The sequence below is a fragment of the Sarcophilus harrisii genome, chromosome 2, assembly GCF_902635505.1.
Source record: "Sarcophilus harrisii chromosome 2, mSarHar1.11, whole genome shotgun sequence".
Lineage (NCBI taxonomy): Eukaryota > Metazoa > Chordata > Mammalia > Dasyuromorphia > Dasyuridae > Sarcophilus > Sarcophilus harrisii.
In genome coordinates this window covers 616,258,747-616,273,561 of record NC_045427.1, presented here as the reverse complement: position 1 = coordinate 616,273,561, position 14,815 = coordinate 616,258,747, and the positions used below count along the sequence as shown (strand labels likewise).

Below are 14,815 nucleotides of genomic sequence, written 5' to 3'. Positions count from 1 at the left end.
AAGTCTATTCCCTAGGCAAAGGTGAATGATTCTGTCAAGGGATTTCTGAGCACAACGATCACAAAAATGGACTATGAAAGGATCTTGGTTAGCAGACTAAATGTATAATTTGGGATGTAGATAATATTGGATGTTCTTTTAAGTTCAAATACTGCAGTCCCTCTACAATTCCATAATTTCCCCAACTACTTTGTTTTTTTGATTCCCCCATTTCCTTTCATATTGTCTTCTTTATGTTCTTCTTTACTTGGAAAACAAACATCTTCCTACCCAAGCCTTATTTCTGTTTCCAACTCCTCTGAGAAGCTTTAGCATGATCAGTAACTGCACTGATCAAAGGGTAAAGGCTTGTTCACTAAGAAGAAAGAAAGTAACTCTCACTAATATAAGACATAAGCCCCAATAAAGTTTAAGCTCTGCCCAGAGTGTTTTTCCTCTCTTAGCAGAGACAACAAAAGAAGCATTTTAGATTGCCTCCTTATCCCTCAAAAAGCCACTGAAGGATGGCCACTAACAGAGTGACCAGCAACAAAACTGACAGGGAATTCAATAACAGCCCAACCCTTCTTAGGAGAAAGAAGAACTGGTTTTGAGACGCAGATATACATTTCTGGATGTGAACAGTGAGAATTTGTTTTTGCTTTACTCTGCATATTTAAAAGAGTTTTTTCCCCTTTTAAAACTAGGAATGGGGAAGAAGAGAAAATAGGTGCTTGTTAACAGGAAAATAAAATGGTAAAAAAGAACAAATGACTAACCCACCTGTCCAAGTTCTGCAAATAAAAAAGCAATTCAATTGCAATCACCTGGAAACTCCTACCCCACCCACCCCTGACTCCCCATGTCACTCACTGGGTTCTTTGAGCCTAAGCTGGATGGCCGGGCTGTCACTCTTGTCCCGCTTTATTCCCAGTACTTCCCGTTCCCATTCTCTTTCCCGGTTTTCTTCTTCAATCTGTCGCTCAGCTTGGGAACAAATTCTCAGCAGCCTTAAGCACAGAATCTGGTGCAGCCTTAGGAAGATATACCAATTGTTGTTGACATAGAAGAGATTGTAGACATCATCCATCCCACGAAACTTCTGAGCTGCTGTGTTGCTGAATAGTAGCTTTGATTTCGGGGGGCTGCCGCCCACCCCGTTGTGCTTTTTGGCAGCTCCTGTGGTTTCATCCACATCCATCTCTTCCTCCTCTTCCTCTTCCACATCTGAGAGGTCACCTCTCTGGGCAAAGAGAAGATCTGGAATGAAATGATGCATGATCTGCTTGATTTTATACTTGTCTTCTTTTTGGATTCCTGTTTGCCTCTTTACATGATGGATAATCAAAGCAGCAGCATCTTCCAATATCTGTTTGTCTTCATAGGCGAGAGAAAGGTGCGGGCCAACAGGGACTCCAGAATTATCTTCTGTAGCCTGCTCTTGCCTCTGAAGTAGGAAAGACACAAAGAGAGCACACATCAGCTACACATTGGATGCCTGCCACTGGCAACACCATCCTGGCCACTGCGCCACAAAATGAAGAGACGAGACTATCTTGCCATCCAAAAAGGACACAAGAGTTAATATTAATGGCATTCTACCAGAATTAAGAACACCAAAAAGGTAGTCTGCTGGGTGACTATGGATAGAATGGGAAAACATAAAAGTTTCTGAGCAAGGCTATAAGAGATGCATAAAAAGTGGGGCTTCAAGGGAATGAGCCTGCCACTGCTATGTAAAATGGACTGAAAAAGGAAGAGCCTGGAAGAAGGAATTCTAAGACTAGGGTGGAGTCAGCAGATTCAAAAAACAAATAAGCAAGCTACAAATGATGCACCTACACCATCTGACACAAAGAAATATATCAGACCCCGGGGAAAACCATCTTATTCTCTTTACAGAAGATGGATGTGGAAGCCACAGGAGTGGCCAAAAAGCACAATGCCCAAACATAAGAGCATTTTACATGAAGAAAGTGGCGTCCTTCTGTAAGTCAATTCTGGTTCAGATATGGGGTAGAGTAAAGGAATCAAGTTTCTTCCAAGCCAGACACTCTAATTCACACACAATGCCAGATTATTAATACAACTGCACATAAGCTAACACCACAGATAATGATTCCCTGCTTACTTCATCATAGATGCTCTCTATTTCATTGAGTAAGCTCTTCGACCTCAGAACCTTGGTGTCGTTTTGTTTGAAGTTGATTCCCTGGTGGTCTAGGGACTTCAGGTAATACTTCTCATTTTGCTCCCTCCAAACTTTGTTGAACCCTCTCTGAGCTTCTCTCCATTCCTCCTCTTTCATCTTCAACCTTTGATGGACAAAAACAAAAGATAAGAGGAACCAAACGGGTGTAAGCACATATTATTAGGCTCGATCAAGGCACCAGACAACACAGTTTTTTCTAACCCATCCCATCATTTATTCAGGATCTAAGAAGCTTTCCAGTAGTATTGGATATCTACAAATCTCTTTGGAGGACACATCACAACAATGTCTAAAATTTTATTTTTAAGCCTATACAACAAATAAACTTTACTAAAAGCTCTTTCCTTGATCCAATCTCATAGATGCCACAAACTTGGATTAAAAATATCAACTCATAGAGAAAAGTAGGGAATTGTATGAAAATTTCTCAAAAGCTCAAATAAAGTCAAAATTATGAGTATATAATAGGTGCCTTGAATAAAGGCAAGGAGGCTGAAAACCCAGTTCTTTGATATTACCAAAACAAAAAAAGTATAAGTAACAGAAGAAAACAATAGACATCTCAGATAAATGAAAGGAAAAAAATGTATTAAATGATGAAATGCTATTCAAATTACAATAGAATAAACTTGAACATTGAATAAAGGGAGATAAAAGAAACAACTGTGTGCAAAGCAAAGCTTGGAAGACACTGCTTTATTAGGGAAAAGTAATTCACTAAGAACTTAACAGTTATATTTGAGAGGATTTTTGAATGACCAAAATAAAAATTTAAATCACCCAAGACAACCTATTGGGGGCGTAAAAGAAATGAAAATGGGGATTAAAACTATGAGTAATGTTTTGGAACAAAGAAATTAACTGTACACCTCTACAAAAAGGTTAGTCCTGTCCCTCAAAAGTTAAGAACTGAGCTCCATTGGTACCCCTTTTCACAGATAGAAAAAGAAAGCTCATTTAGAGTGGTGTTCACTCTCTGCTCCTAGAAACATTTTAAAGAGAAAAAGAAATGAATGTTCCCAGAACTGTTCAGGAACAGTGAATTTCCACTAAGGAGAAAACGTAAAGTGTTTTAATTCTTGGCAGTTTCAGTCACTCAAATAGTTAGGGGTTACAAGGTGGCTGATCTAAGCTAGAGAATAAAAAGAAAGCCCACTATAAAGCAGCTATTAAAGGATCTTTCTCCACTTTGTATTCTGGCACATACCAACAGACATACTTTACACCACAGCCTGGAGATTTCCTTATGAGTTTGGAAATAGGAAATGTCTCCATAAAGAAATGCCCAGGTTATAACCAAGCATGCTTTTTTTTCCACATACTTTCTTTCAAAGACACAAGCCCACTGCCACATGTGACCTTCTCTACTGCTAGAATCATACCTCTTCAGAACTATGGGGACAGCAATGGATGGATTCTTTCTCAGGCCATCAATAATGTCAGCAGCTTTATCAGCATAGATCCTCTGGAGCGCTTTTCGGTGAATCACCTCAGAAGAGCCGCCCAGAGTGTTGTCTAAGCGGAATTTGGCCTGCTCCTCAGCAGACAATCGTGACAGTTTCTTCTGAATTGTCTCTAGGACCCGGATGGTTGCCAGATTGGTTTCTAAGACCACATCAAGCTAAGGAAGAACATGGAGGGAAAAAAGTCAGCACAGCAAATATACATTTCTCATGAATAAGCTGTCACCTTTTCCTGGATATTAAACATATCTTTCATTAAGACACATCAAAATAAATCTCAGGACACAAATAATTGAAAAAAAAAAAAAAATCCATTGAACCATGCCCAAAGGACTATCTAAACTGTGCATACCCTTTGATCTAGTAATGTCTCCACTGGGTCTGTATCCTAAAGAGATCATAAAGGAGGGAAAAGGACTCACATGTGCAAAAATATTTGTAGCAGCCCTTAGTAGTGGCAAGAAATGTCAACTAAGTGGATGCCCATCATTTGGAGGATGGCTGAATAAGTTATGGTAGTGGAATACTATTGTTCTATAAGAAATAATCATCAGGATGGTTTCAGAGAGACCTGGAGAGACTTACATGAATTGATACTAATTGAGTAGAACCAAGAGAACACTGTACACAGCAACAACAAGATTATGTGATGATCAACTATGACAGGATTTGGCTCTTCAACAATGAAGCGATTCAAGTAAATTCCAATAGATTTGTGATGAAGAGAGCCAGAAATACCAGAGATGAGTATGAGGATTACATGTGGATCAAAGCACAGTATTTTTACTTTTGTTATTGTTTGCTTGCTTATTTTCTCTCTCTTTTTTTTTTTTACCTTTTTGATCTGATTTTTCTTGTACAGCATGATAAATGTGAATATGTATGTATATGTAAATATATATAGAAGAACTGTACATTTTTAACCTATATTGGATTGCTTGCTGTCTAGGGGAGGGGAAAGGTGGGAAGGGAGGGTGAAAATTTTGGAACACAAGATTTTGCAAGGGTGAATGTTGAAAACTATCTTTGTATGTATTTTGAAAAATAAAAATCTACTATTATAAAATAAAATAATAAATTAACAAATTAAATTTAAAATGCATTGGCTCATTCACATTTAGCTTTGTCCTATGCATAATGAATTCATACAATACAGTGTGATGGCAACAATAGTTAACATTCTCAAGTATACTTTTCACCCAATTTAGGCACATATTAACATTTGTTTTAGGACCAGACTGATTTTCTTCCATGGGCTATGTAATGGAGCTGTGAATTCATGGAAGTCCAAGGATTTTCTAGAGTCAGGTGGATCTCTTAAATACACTTCACCAAAGCTGTCCATACACATTCCCTACATAGCTAACAAACCTGTCTCATACTGCCTACCTAGGCACCTAGCTATCTATACAGTCTTCAAACTCCCAATATCTACACACAGACACACACACACACACACCCCTTCTCTTTTTACCAACATAAAATTCTTCCCACTAGTCAAAATGTGGCAAAAGAAGACAACCATGAAGGAAGAAATGTTCATTAGCAAAGATAATAAAATCAGGTTCCTTTCCTAGCAACTGAATCTAACAAATATTAACTGCCTACAAGTTTAAAGGACACTGTACCAGATACTAAGGGGAAAAGGGAAAAAAAAAAAACAAAAAACCAGCTATATTCAAAGAGTTTGAGTTTTTAAGAGTTTTAAAGACTGGGACACTTTGTATCCTTCTTTAAAAAGCAGGGCCACCTTTTAAGTTACTTTCCTGGTTACAGTGGGTGTCCCAGAAATTCAAGGTCAGTCCAGAGCTTTACTAAGCCAGGACAGCCTGTGTGAGCATCACTGATGTGGCAGAAAATGCTTGCATTCAAATAATAGCCCCTGCAGTGCCCCTGTCCAAAAGTTCCTTCCCACGGGTCCCATAGAGAGAAGAAAAAATCTGACTGCTTGCTCTATACGCCATGTACAAGAATGTTTCTACCAGTCCTTGTGATCAGAGCAGGTGACTCTCTCTTGCCCTCAACTCCCTAGAAGGTAGGGCCTCTGAGTTTTAAGGACAACCCCCAAAAGCAAGGAGAGGGATGAAATGCTTCCTTTGGGAAAAAAATAGGATTTCACATAGAACAGGAATTATATCTGCATTTAATAATGGGTATTTTTTAAAAACCAGCCTTGACTTGAGGACCTCTCTGGATCAATGCCAACAGGCACTTTCTCTCCTATTCAAATTTTTGATTTGTTTTCTGAAGTGCAAGGTCCCTGAGAGGGCTTATCAAAGGCCTTATCCCCAGGATGGGCCACAGGCATAATTTGAACCTAAGATTTTTCCATGGCACTGGAATGCTCTACATTTTAAACTGAGAACACAAATAACAGAGGGGACAGAGTTGCACGGTGGGAAGTGGCTGGACCTCCATCTCAAAAGACTCCAATCCACTTCTGCCTAACACAAGCTAACTTTGACCCTGGCCATTATCACTTGACTTCTTTTAACTTTAATTTCTTCATCCATCAAGTGAGGTATCACCCCTTCCATAGTTGGTTCAAAGATCAAGTGAGATAACACATGAAAATTGCAATATGTTAATTCTTATTGCTGAAACCAAAAGATTTCTTTACATTTTACACCATACTGCCACTAACATACAAAATATAAACATGAAATAATTATCATTTACATTTACTCAAAATATTTACCAGCTTGGATAATAATAATAATATATGCACATTGGTAATTAGGGGCAAAAACTGTTGCAATTTTGTTGACATTGGTAAACTTGGGGGTGTACCTGCACTAGATACTTTTAATCAAGATGATAGAAGACAATTTATACACCACAGAATGATGACTTCTATATTACTTCCTTTATTTTCACCCTAGACTTCCATTTCCCTACCAAATCTAATATTAAACCCCTTCATTCTTCTTTAAATAGCAATTTCAAATTAAACTTCTGAAATTCCAAAAAAAAAAAAAAAAAAAGTTCTAGACTTGGTTCACCAAAATGCTAATTTTAAGCAGCTCAAAGATGGGGAACAGGAGGTAGAGGGTAAGAGTCAGAGAAGGCATGAACTCAATCCTTAGACCAAATTTTGCCATTTATCACCTCAACATGGTGCTTCCAGATCTGGCATTCAATACCCTATTCCCCTCAACTTCAGAATTCAAAGCCTGGTAAAACTGTACCTCAAAGCGTTCATCCTCACATCTATAAATGTGTTCTTCATACTGTGTCTTCTTTGAACTGACAAAAGTGGAATCCTCAGACCATGATGGAAAGGACACCCAAGTATCATTTAAAACCTTTTGGGAGAAAATGGAGAGTAGTAGTTATTTTTTAAAAGACTTTTCATTTTCAAAAGAGCTAATTCTTGGGGGCAGCCAGTTCTTTTGAATTCAAAAAAAGTTGCATTAATCAAATAAAGCAAGATTTTAATTTCCTCCTCTTTATATTTTCTTTTTAAAAATATCTCACTACGATCCAAAATAAATAGCTCAATAACTTCTAAGTGACTGATAAAGTACAAATATCACATAGGAGAGTCATCATTTCCTTGATTTTTCTCCTCTAAGATTTCTCTATGGCTTTCATCTTTAACAACTACTGTTATGTCCTCCAAGCACAATTGCGTTTAGCTAACAGAAGCACTAAATACCAAGAAGGTTTCCAGCTTCCTTAGCCCAAAAATATAATTCCTAGATACCTGGCACTTTAGGAATGTGAGGATGTGGGGTAGGTAACATAGATGCCTCTTACCTCCTTACACAGTGGTGTTCTTCCTGTGCATTTAGGCTGCTGGTAGCTCTTGGGCAAGGCTCGATAGCTTGACCCCAACCTTTTACAAGAAGCATAATCTATCTCCATGGCAATGCCCTCTGTGGCACGCTCTTTTGGAAAGGTCTCCAAATGAACAGATTCTTTATACCCCAGAAAATTCTTAAACCATGTGAACAATTCTGGGAATTTCCTAAAGAAATAAAGTTTTAAAAAATCATCAATAACAATTGTATTTTAAAGTATTAAGGCAAAATTTATTTCCTAAAAGAAGCAGAACAAAGTATCAGAACCCTCCTCCAGTCCTATTTCTGGTTACACTTCAATGCTTGTCTCTCCTGAATCTCCAAGCAGCTGCCCTTGCCCATTTCTGTCATTCTGAGCCAATGTGGAAAGGTGACCGGCTGTGTAGAAAATAGGCCATGATTCTTTGGATCACAAGTGAAAAGCAGGAGAAAGTCTCCTGAATAGTGTTCCTTTACTGGACTTGAAATTTAATTTTATAAATTTCCAAACTCTCTTGCTCAGGCAACATCACCTCAAGTGCTACCAATGTTGAAAGTGATTTCTGAGATCCAGGAATGAAATGCACGTGCCTGACCAGGTCTCCATGAAAACCTGGCACTACGCTAGGGGTGAGACTGAGGTCTGTTCTTAGAGCCTGATCCTGAGTGACATGGAGAGAATGCTGAACCTGTAAAAGATACTTTTTTTTTAACCTAGAAAATTAATTCTGTGGTACCCTCACATCCCCAGTCCTCTTCACTCACCCCAGAAAAGGAGAGACAAGTTGCACAAGCTCTGGCCTAGAGATGACCTCTTGGTTAAAGATGACCAGACAACGCAGAAAATTCTCATAGGCTTCTGTGCTCCTCAAGGCCTTCCGGACCTTTAAGAAATGGGAGAGTGTAAGCGTAAAAATAGGGAGGGACATACACTGAAAAGGGGCCCATAATGCTGTGGGAACTCTTCTTGTTGTGTAGCACAAAACCTCATATGACTTATGCAGACAGAGGCCCACAACAGGAATCTCAGGAAAACAGCACTTGGGACCAAGCTGCTTCTGCTCCCTGACCAGACAGCTGCAGGAGACGGTACAGAGCGACTGACTCACAGAAGAACAGAAGAACACCTGGGAGCCAGACGTGACAAGCACCCATCAGATGTTAAAAGCTGCCCGGTTGACTCCAAATTATCTCAGGCTCAGGTGTTTTATGCACTATTGCCAGCAAGGCCCACCAGGTACACAACAGCTGCAATGCTGAGGACACACATTAAATTCCAACCACACATAGAAAACTACAAGGGAGAAGGAAATCAAGACAAAGGAAGAAATCCAATTTCAGGAGCTCTCTAGACCCCCAAGGCTAGAGCTAACAAACTTCAATTTTAGGCTCATCACCTAAGTCTTCCAAACCTCTACCAAGGGCCATGAAATGGTGAACTTTCTTAAAGTCAAGTATTCTAGCAATCAAAGGACTACAACATATTGCCAATCTCCAACAGATGGAGATTTTACAGACATCACAACTTATCTGGGATTTTCATAATAGAGAATTCTCAATGTATTGCAGGATCATATCTAGCCATTTCAAACTGCTTCTACCTTCAATGAATAAGGGAAAAATTGTACCTAGGTGCCAATGGACCCCCCCCCCACACACACACACATACACACAGCATCTGAATGGTCAAGTGTGAGTGAGAATCTTCTTCAGGCACTGTTACCAATGGTCAAAGTTGGTCCCAAGATACAAGAGGTGACTAAAAGTGAGGTGGTGAGGTAGAGGACTGAAATATTACATAAGATTGTCAGGTACTTCCTTTATAGGTTGGTTTTATTACATCAGGTGGTAATTCAATAATAGTTGGTGGGTGGGAACGGAGGTTGATTTTCAGGAATCTTTTCTTACACCATAGTCATCAACGAAACCAGAAAAACAATTTATGCTATCATTGAACAAATTGGATATGACACAAATTTCAAGCGTTCTAGACATTTCTCACCTTCTCAAAGAACAAGGATTCAGTTCCTACACCATGTTTACTGGCTTCTGCCAAGGGCTGGTCCTTTAAGCTTAATAGTTTGGGTTTCTTCTGCAAATAGAAAGATAAATTACAATCACAATTAAGAAACTACTGAGTAAGAACATGGAGTCCATCTCTAACTATCTTCAACTAAAATCGAGAAAACAATTCAAAGGAATCCTTTCTCTGCTGCAGTTAGCATTCTAAAACTTCCCAAACTTCTGACTTCATTTCAGTCCACCAGTTTTCTTTTTTAATAAAATGTTCTAAAACATTTTATTTCCTTAATTTTAATTTCTACGAAAAGTTATGCAATATTTAGAATAATAGTTTTTCTCCTTTTAAGGACTTGAGTTCTCCCAAGAGCAGATAAATTATTTATAAAAGTAGAAAGAAAATAAAAGCTGCCTATACAATTTTTTTAAGAAGATACAACTGGTACCTTGGGTTCAATTTAGGTGGAATAATTGAGAGTTAAATGAGAATACATTAAAGTATCCAATAAAGAGGAAAAAACCTGACAAAGACTATCAAGTCTTTTGGAAGGGCAAGCAATATCCAAACAAAAAAATCTGGCATCACTTAATCTGAGGATTCGCTTCAAAAAGAATGGTAACCCAAGCCAGATTCATGATAATATCATTAAACCCATGTAACCCCACACAAACAGCACACAAATTCAACCTCAAAAAACTGTTCCCTAATTATGTATTATGAGATCCCCAACTGATGGAAGAATAGATGGAACCACAGAACAACATATAAGAGGAGCCACAGCCTATACCTAAGTTTAAAAAAACAAAACAAAACCAAAAAAAACCTGGGTGTGAAGTAAAAGTGACTTCAATTACAAGAGAAAGTCAATGGAAGAAATTCCAGCAACTAGTTCTTAATGTTAAAAATAAACTGCCTTACTCCTAATAAGTATGGGAAAACCTTAAGCTGCATCACTAAGAGACAAATGGAGTTACAAACCCAGACAGGCCAACGCTCCCACAGGAGGATTAATAGAGAATGAAGAGATTTTGCTGACCTAATTATTGCCGCAAAGGAAATTAATAAAGAAATGCAGATAGCCAAAATAAAAATTACATATAAAAATTGTTCAGATTCATTGATGTCATGGAAATGATATAAAGCACATTAAAAAAAAAATTACACTTCTTTACCTGGTCTCAGTTCAGAGAACACCTGATCACCTACTTTTCTCTGCATGTTTACCACCTATGAGGAGACCCTAATACCAAGTCAGAGAAGAGGTACCCAACCTCACCTTCACAGGGGGAGTTGTTCCAGTCCCAGAGTGGCGGCGGATCTGGCAACCATTCTGGCTGGGCCTCTGCTGCTTGTTGTTCAGCTGGGGTTTCTTCACCGTGCCTCCATGATCATTCCTCACAGACTCAACCTTCTCTGCAGTTGTCTTACTTAATAACTGATTAAAATACAGATGATCAGAGAACTCCAATTTTTTTTAGAGGGAAAGAGGAGAACTGCTGCTAGTAGTTCCAGATAACCTCTGAATGCTACTACTCTGCCAATTTTCTGAAAACCAATCTACAGGGATTTCTACACTAAGAGAGTTTAGTTTTCAAACATAAAACTGAAGCAAAGCCAAACCCTTTTTACAGGACCAAGAAACCACCCCGGAACACAAATCTGTTTGTCACCCTCTAAGTTAGCCATACCCACTGTGTCAGTCCTAATGCAAAGCACTCACCACAGAGCTATTGGCATCAGGGAGGAACTGCCCAAACTCTGAGAGGAGGTCTTCCTGATTCTTAAACAGACGGGCCACCTGTGCATACACCTCCTGCTCTGTCAGGGCTGGCGTGTAATTCCCTCCAGCTTCCTTGGCATTCCGCTGCTCCTTCTGTCACAAGAAAGAGGGAAGCCTGAACTCCATGTCTGACACACTCATATCACACACATTCCCAGGCCTCTGGCCTTCTCATCACCCCAGCTGCCTTCACAGAGAAGGGAAGAAGCTGGCCTTCTTGGCTCTGGCTCTCTGAAAGGTTCCTTGGTCATCAAGGTGAGACAATGGTAAATGGAAGCCCTTTAAAAATTAGGGCAGACATTCCTAATTGCTCATGAGTTTACTATCAACTAACAAAAATCTATATGCAGAATTTTTTTCCTTATCCCACTGATTATTAACTGTACTATACAAGTGTCCCTTTAGACCTCCTAGGTATATAAATATTCATTTCATATAGAATCAATTTCTAAAATCTTTGTTCAATTGCTCAAAATATTTGAATCACAAAAAGAATCTCTCTTAAATATGTTAAACAGAATTACTGATTGATAATTTTAAAAAAGAGTTAACGGATACTAACATGCTTTATGTGAGTTGGCCATTTTGGTTAAAGCACATTAACAAGACAGATCTTACCTGATATGTGTGCAAAATCTCCAGAAAAGCTTTATAGATATCTGGCTGACCCTGGAATCTATTTTTAATTTTGTTAACATAGTTGATGGCATGATTAAACTCCACAGGCTGATTGTTCTGCAAGGATGGGGCAGTTCCCAGGGAGATTGTCACAGGTGTGTGAGGCTGCACCGGTGGAGAACGTGGTGAAGCATATGGTGGGAGGGGAGGTGTCTGCTGGCTGGCTGGAGCATGTGCTTGGAGCTGGGATGGCTGCAAAGAAAACATTTTCTCCCTTTAGGAACAGGGTTAATGTGATTCAAATAGTCCTACCACACCAGTAGAGAAAGAGGTTGCTTCCAGATAAAACACATCATTTATTTATTCTTGACATACTATTCTGAATTCAAATCAAAGACTTAATAGGAGAATCATACATATCTTAACACAAGGGTTTTTTGTTTTTGTTTTTTTGTAAAGGGGAGCAGGGGAGGAGGAAATAGCTGTGATTTCACCAGTATAAGAAAATTCCAGAAGAAATTCATACACCAATACAGATAAAGCTACTGTTCCACAATATAGTCTTTTAAATACTTGACCAGGGTCATACAGCTACTAGTCAATGTCAAAAGAAATACTTGAACCTATGTTTCCTGAAGGAAGGTCAGCTATCTTCTCTGACACCATACTGACCTAACCTTTTAAAAACTTACAGCGTCTATTAAGAGTCAAAATTTGGGAAATTGGTTAAGAAGGGCAAAAGAAATCTCTAAGTGGGATCTGTGATTTCTTCAGTATAGAATAATGCCTTATTATTTTGTTTTATTTTTTAAATGGAAAAAACCTCTTCTCTAGATTATGGTTGTAAACATCATTCCCATCTATCAACTATTAAACTACCAACAAATTACTCACATCTACAATTTCAGGCATTTTTCTATTATCTCTTTGTCAAAGCATTATGAAAATTCAGAGATATTTCAAAGGCATATTTTTCTCTTGGAACACTTTCAAGTCCTCACCTTGCTAATTTTGGCAGGTGGTGGCTGAGGGGCTGGCTGGGCAGGAGTTGGGGTGGACTGAGCTGACGGTTGGGAAGGATGCTGGGGCTGGGCTTGAGGTTGAGGTTGGATGCCGTGGGTGGGAATCTGGTGGACTTGGCCAGGAGTTGTCACATTTACCATGTCGTTGGTCTGCACCTCGATTTTATAACCAGGAGGTAAAAAGGTGTTGAAGCCCATGATCAAGTCAGGGTGGCCTTTGAATAGCTGTGACACCCGACTAATCACTCCTGGAGTATCAATACTGCAGAGAAGAAATGTTGTTACAAATGACCTCAGAACCACTCGAAAACCACACATATCAAAAGTACTGAGATGACGATGATTTTTCTGAATCTACCATAAAAGTAAGTTGGGTTTTTTTGTCCCCCCCCCCCCAATAAAGAATCTGGTGAAGAGGTCAACTCCCTCATTCTTCAAAGGAAGGGAGGTCAGTAATTAATTTTTAAGAAGCTCAAATTACTCCTTTACACTATAGAAGTGTGCAGTATAACATATGTACTAAATACTGCATCATATATATTGTAGAATTTAGGTAACCTCTATTTCATATGCATTAATATTTTGTGTTAGAAGAACACTAAAATCTTAAATTCTTTTTTGGAATGAGTTAGATCAATCTCAATGTCTATTCCTCAAGCAGAAGGAAAAAAAATGATGAAAAATTGACTCCCAGAACTGGAAATTTGGCTACTAAGGAGAAAGAAAGTGCTCAGCACTCTACTTGTCCCACTATTCCACAGAAGAACCTTGAAAATTCAAACCTAAAGAATGCTCCCACATTCTAAAGAATGACATTAGATTTTATACTCAAACAAATGCTCATACCTAACCAGAAGGATAGCTGCAAATGCCTTTTTTACCTTTGAGATTTAAATTCCTTCATGATGTCCAGGAAATCATTGTAGACCTGAGGCTGACTACCAAACTGCAGCTTTACCTGGTCAAGGTAGGATAGAGCATCCTCCACCTGCAAATACAAATCCCAAAAACTATCCATCAAAAAATTAATTCACAAGCTCCATAATGAATTTTTTTAGTTACAAATAAAACTGAATACATGCATATATACATAAAAACCTAGAAAATAAAGGGAAAATTCAGTATAAACATATAAAAGTTAAAGATATCAATCACATAACTCAAGATCCAAAAAATAACTAAGGAACCTTATCATGAGGGCCATGTCCCATTTCTGAAAATAATAGTGGGGTCAAAAGTCAAACTAATTTTCTCACATGAGTAAAACATTCAACAGAACATTTCAAGGAAGCATAGCATAATTCAAATATTGAATCTGAAATCCAAGAACCTAGATCCCCGCCCCTGGTCCAGTGCCTTGTACATTTTTCAGTATTTAGATAGTCTTGAGACCTCAATGCTGTATAGTCCTTTTGATAGTGGAGACTGGAATCCAGTCTCTATAATTCTTATCCATATCTTCTAGAATATCTTCGATCATGAACTGCAAGTCTTCCTTGAGAAGTTTTGGCAAGGTGTGAATGCTAGTGGGAGCACATAAGCTACTAAATTGTTATTCCTTGCTTTCATTATATAACTCGCTCACTTATCCAACCATACCTTTCTGGTATCATCTTGATTACGTCATTGGTAACATGTTGTAATTTACTTATAACTACCATGTGCAGAATCTGCTGCTACTTATTGTGTTTCCAACTTAAATATCTACTTTAAAAAGACTTAAAAAGCCAACAGATAAGTCACATTATGAAATATGGAGAGTAAAATAGTCTCTAAATTACTTCACCCCAGCAAAAAACTGATTCTTTTCAGCAGAAAGATAGCAGTCAATGAAAAAACAGGTTAGAATATAAACTCATTTGTAAACTCCTAAAGAGCAAGATGGTAAAAGATTATGAACAGTATTGGCTCCTAAAGGAATGAAATGATTCAGAAGGTT

At 38.4% G+C, this 14,815-nt stretch overlaps 1 protein-coding gene across 4 annotated transcripts in view; it reads right to left on the bottom strand.

Annotated features, from left to right (window-relative positions):
* SIN3A (SIN3 transcription regulator family member A) overlaps positions 1-14,815 on the bottom strand; it is a 74,234-nt gene that overhangs the window by 13,193 nt on the left and 46,226 nt on the right. For all 4 annotated transcript variants that reach the window (XM_031956578.1, XM_031956577.1, XM_031956574.1 and 1 more), the window contains 12 exons: positions 13,758-13,864; positions 12,856-13,138; positions 11,855-12,106; positions 11,177-11,329; positions 10,733-10,891; positions 9,439-9,528; positions 8,202-8,320; positions 7,414-7,624; positions 6,843-6,959; positions 3,574-3,812; positions 2,111-2,294; positions 853-1,426 (listed from right to left, as the gene is read on the bottom strand). In XM_031956578.1, the coding sequence (XP_031812438.1) occupies positions 853-1,426; positions 2,111-2,294; positions 3,574-3,812; positions 6,843-6,959; positions 7,414-7,624; positions 8,202-8,320; positions 9,439-9,528; positions 10,733-10,891; positions 11,177-11,329; positions 11,855-12,106; positions 12,856-13,138; positions 13,758-13,864 (2,488 nt within the window). The remainder of the gene's footprint in view (positions 1-852; positions 1,427-2,110; positions 2,295-3,573; positions 3,813-6,842; positions 6,960-7,413; positions 7,625-8,201; positions 8,321-9,438; positions 9,529-10,732; positions 10,892-11,176; positions 11,330-11,854; positions 12,107-12,855; positions 13,139-13,757; positions 13,865-14,815) is intronic.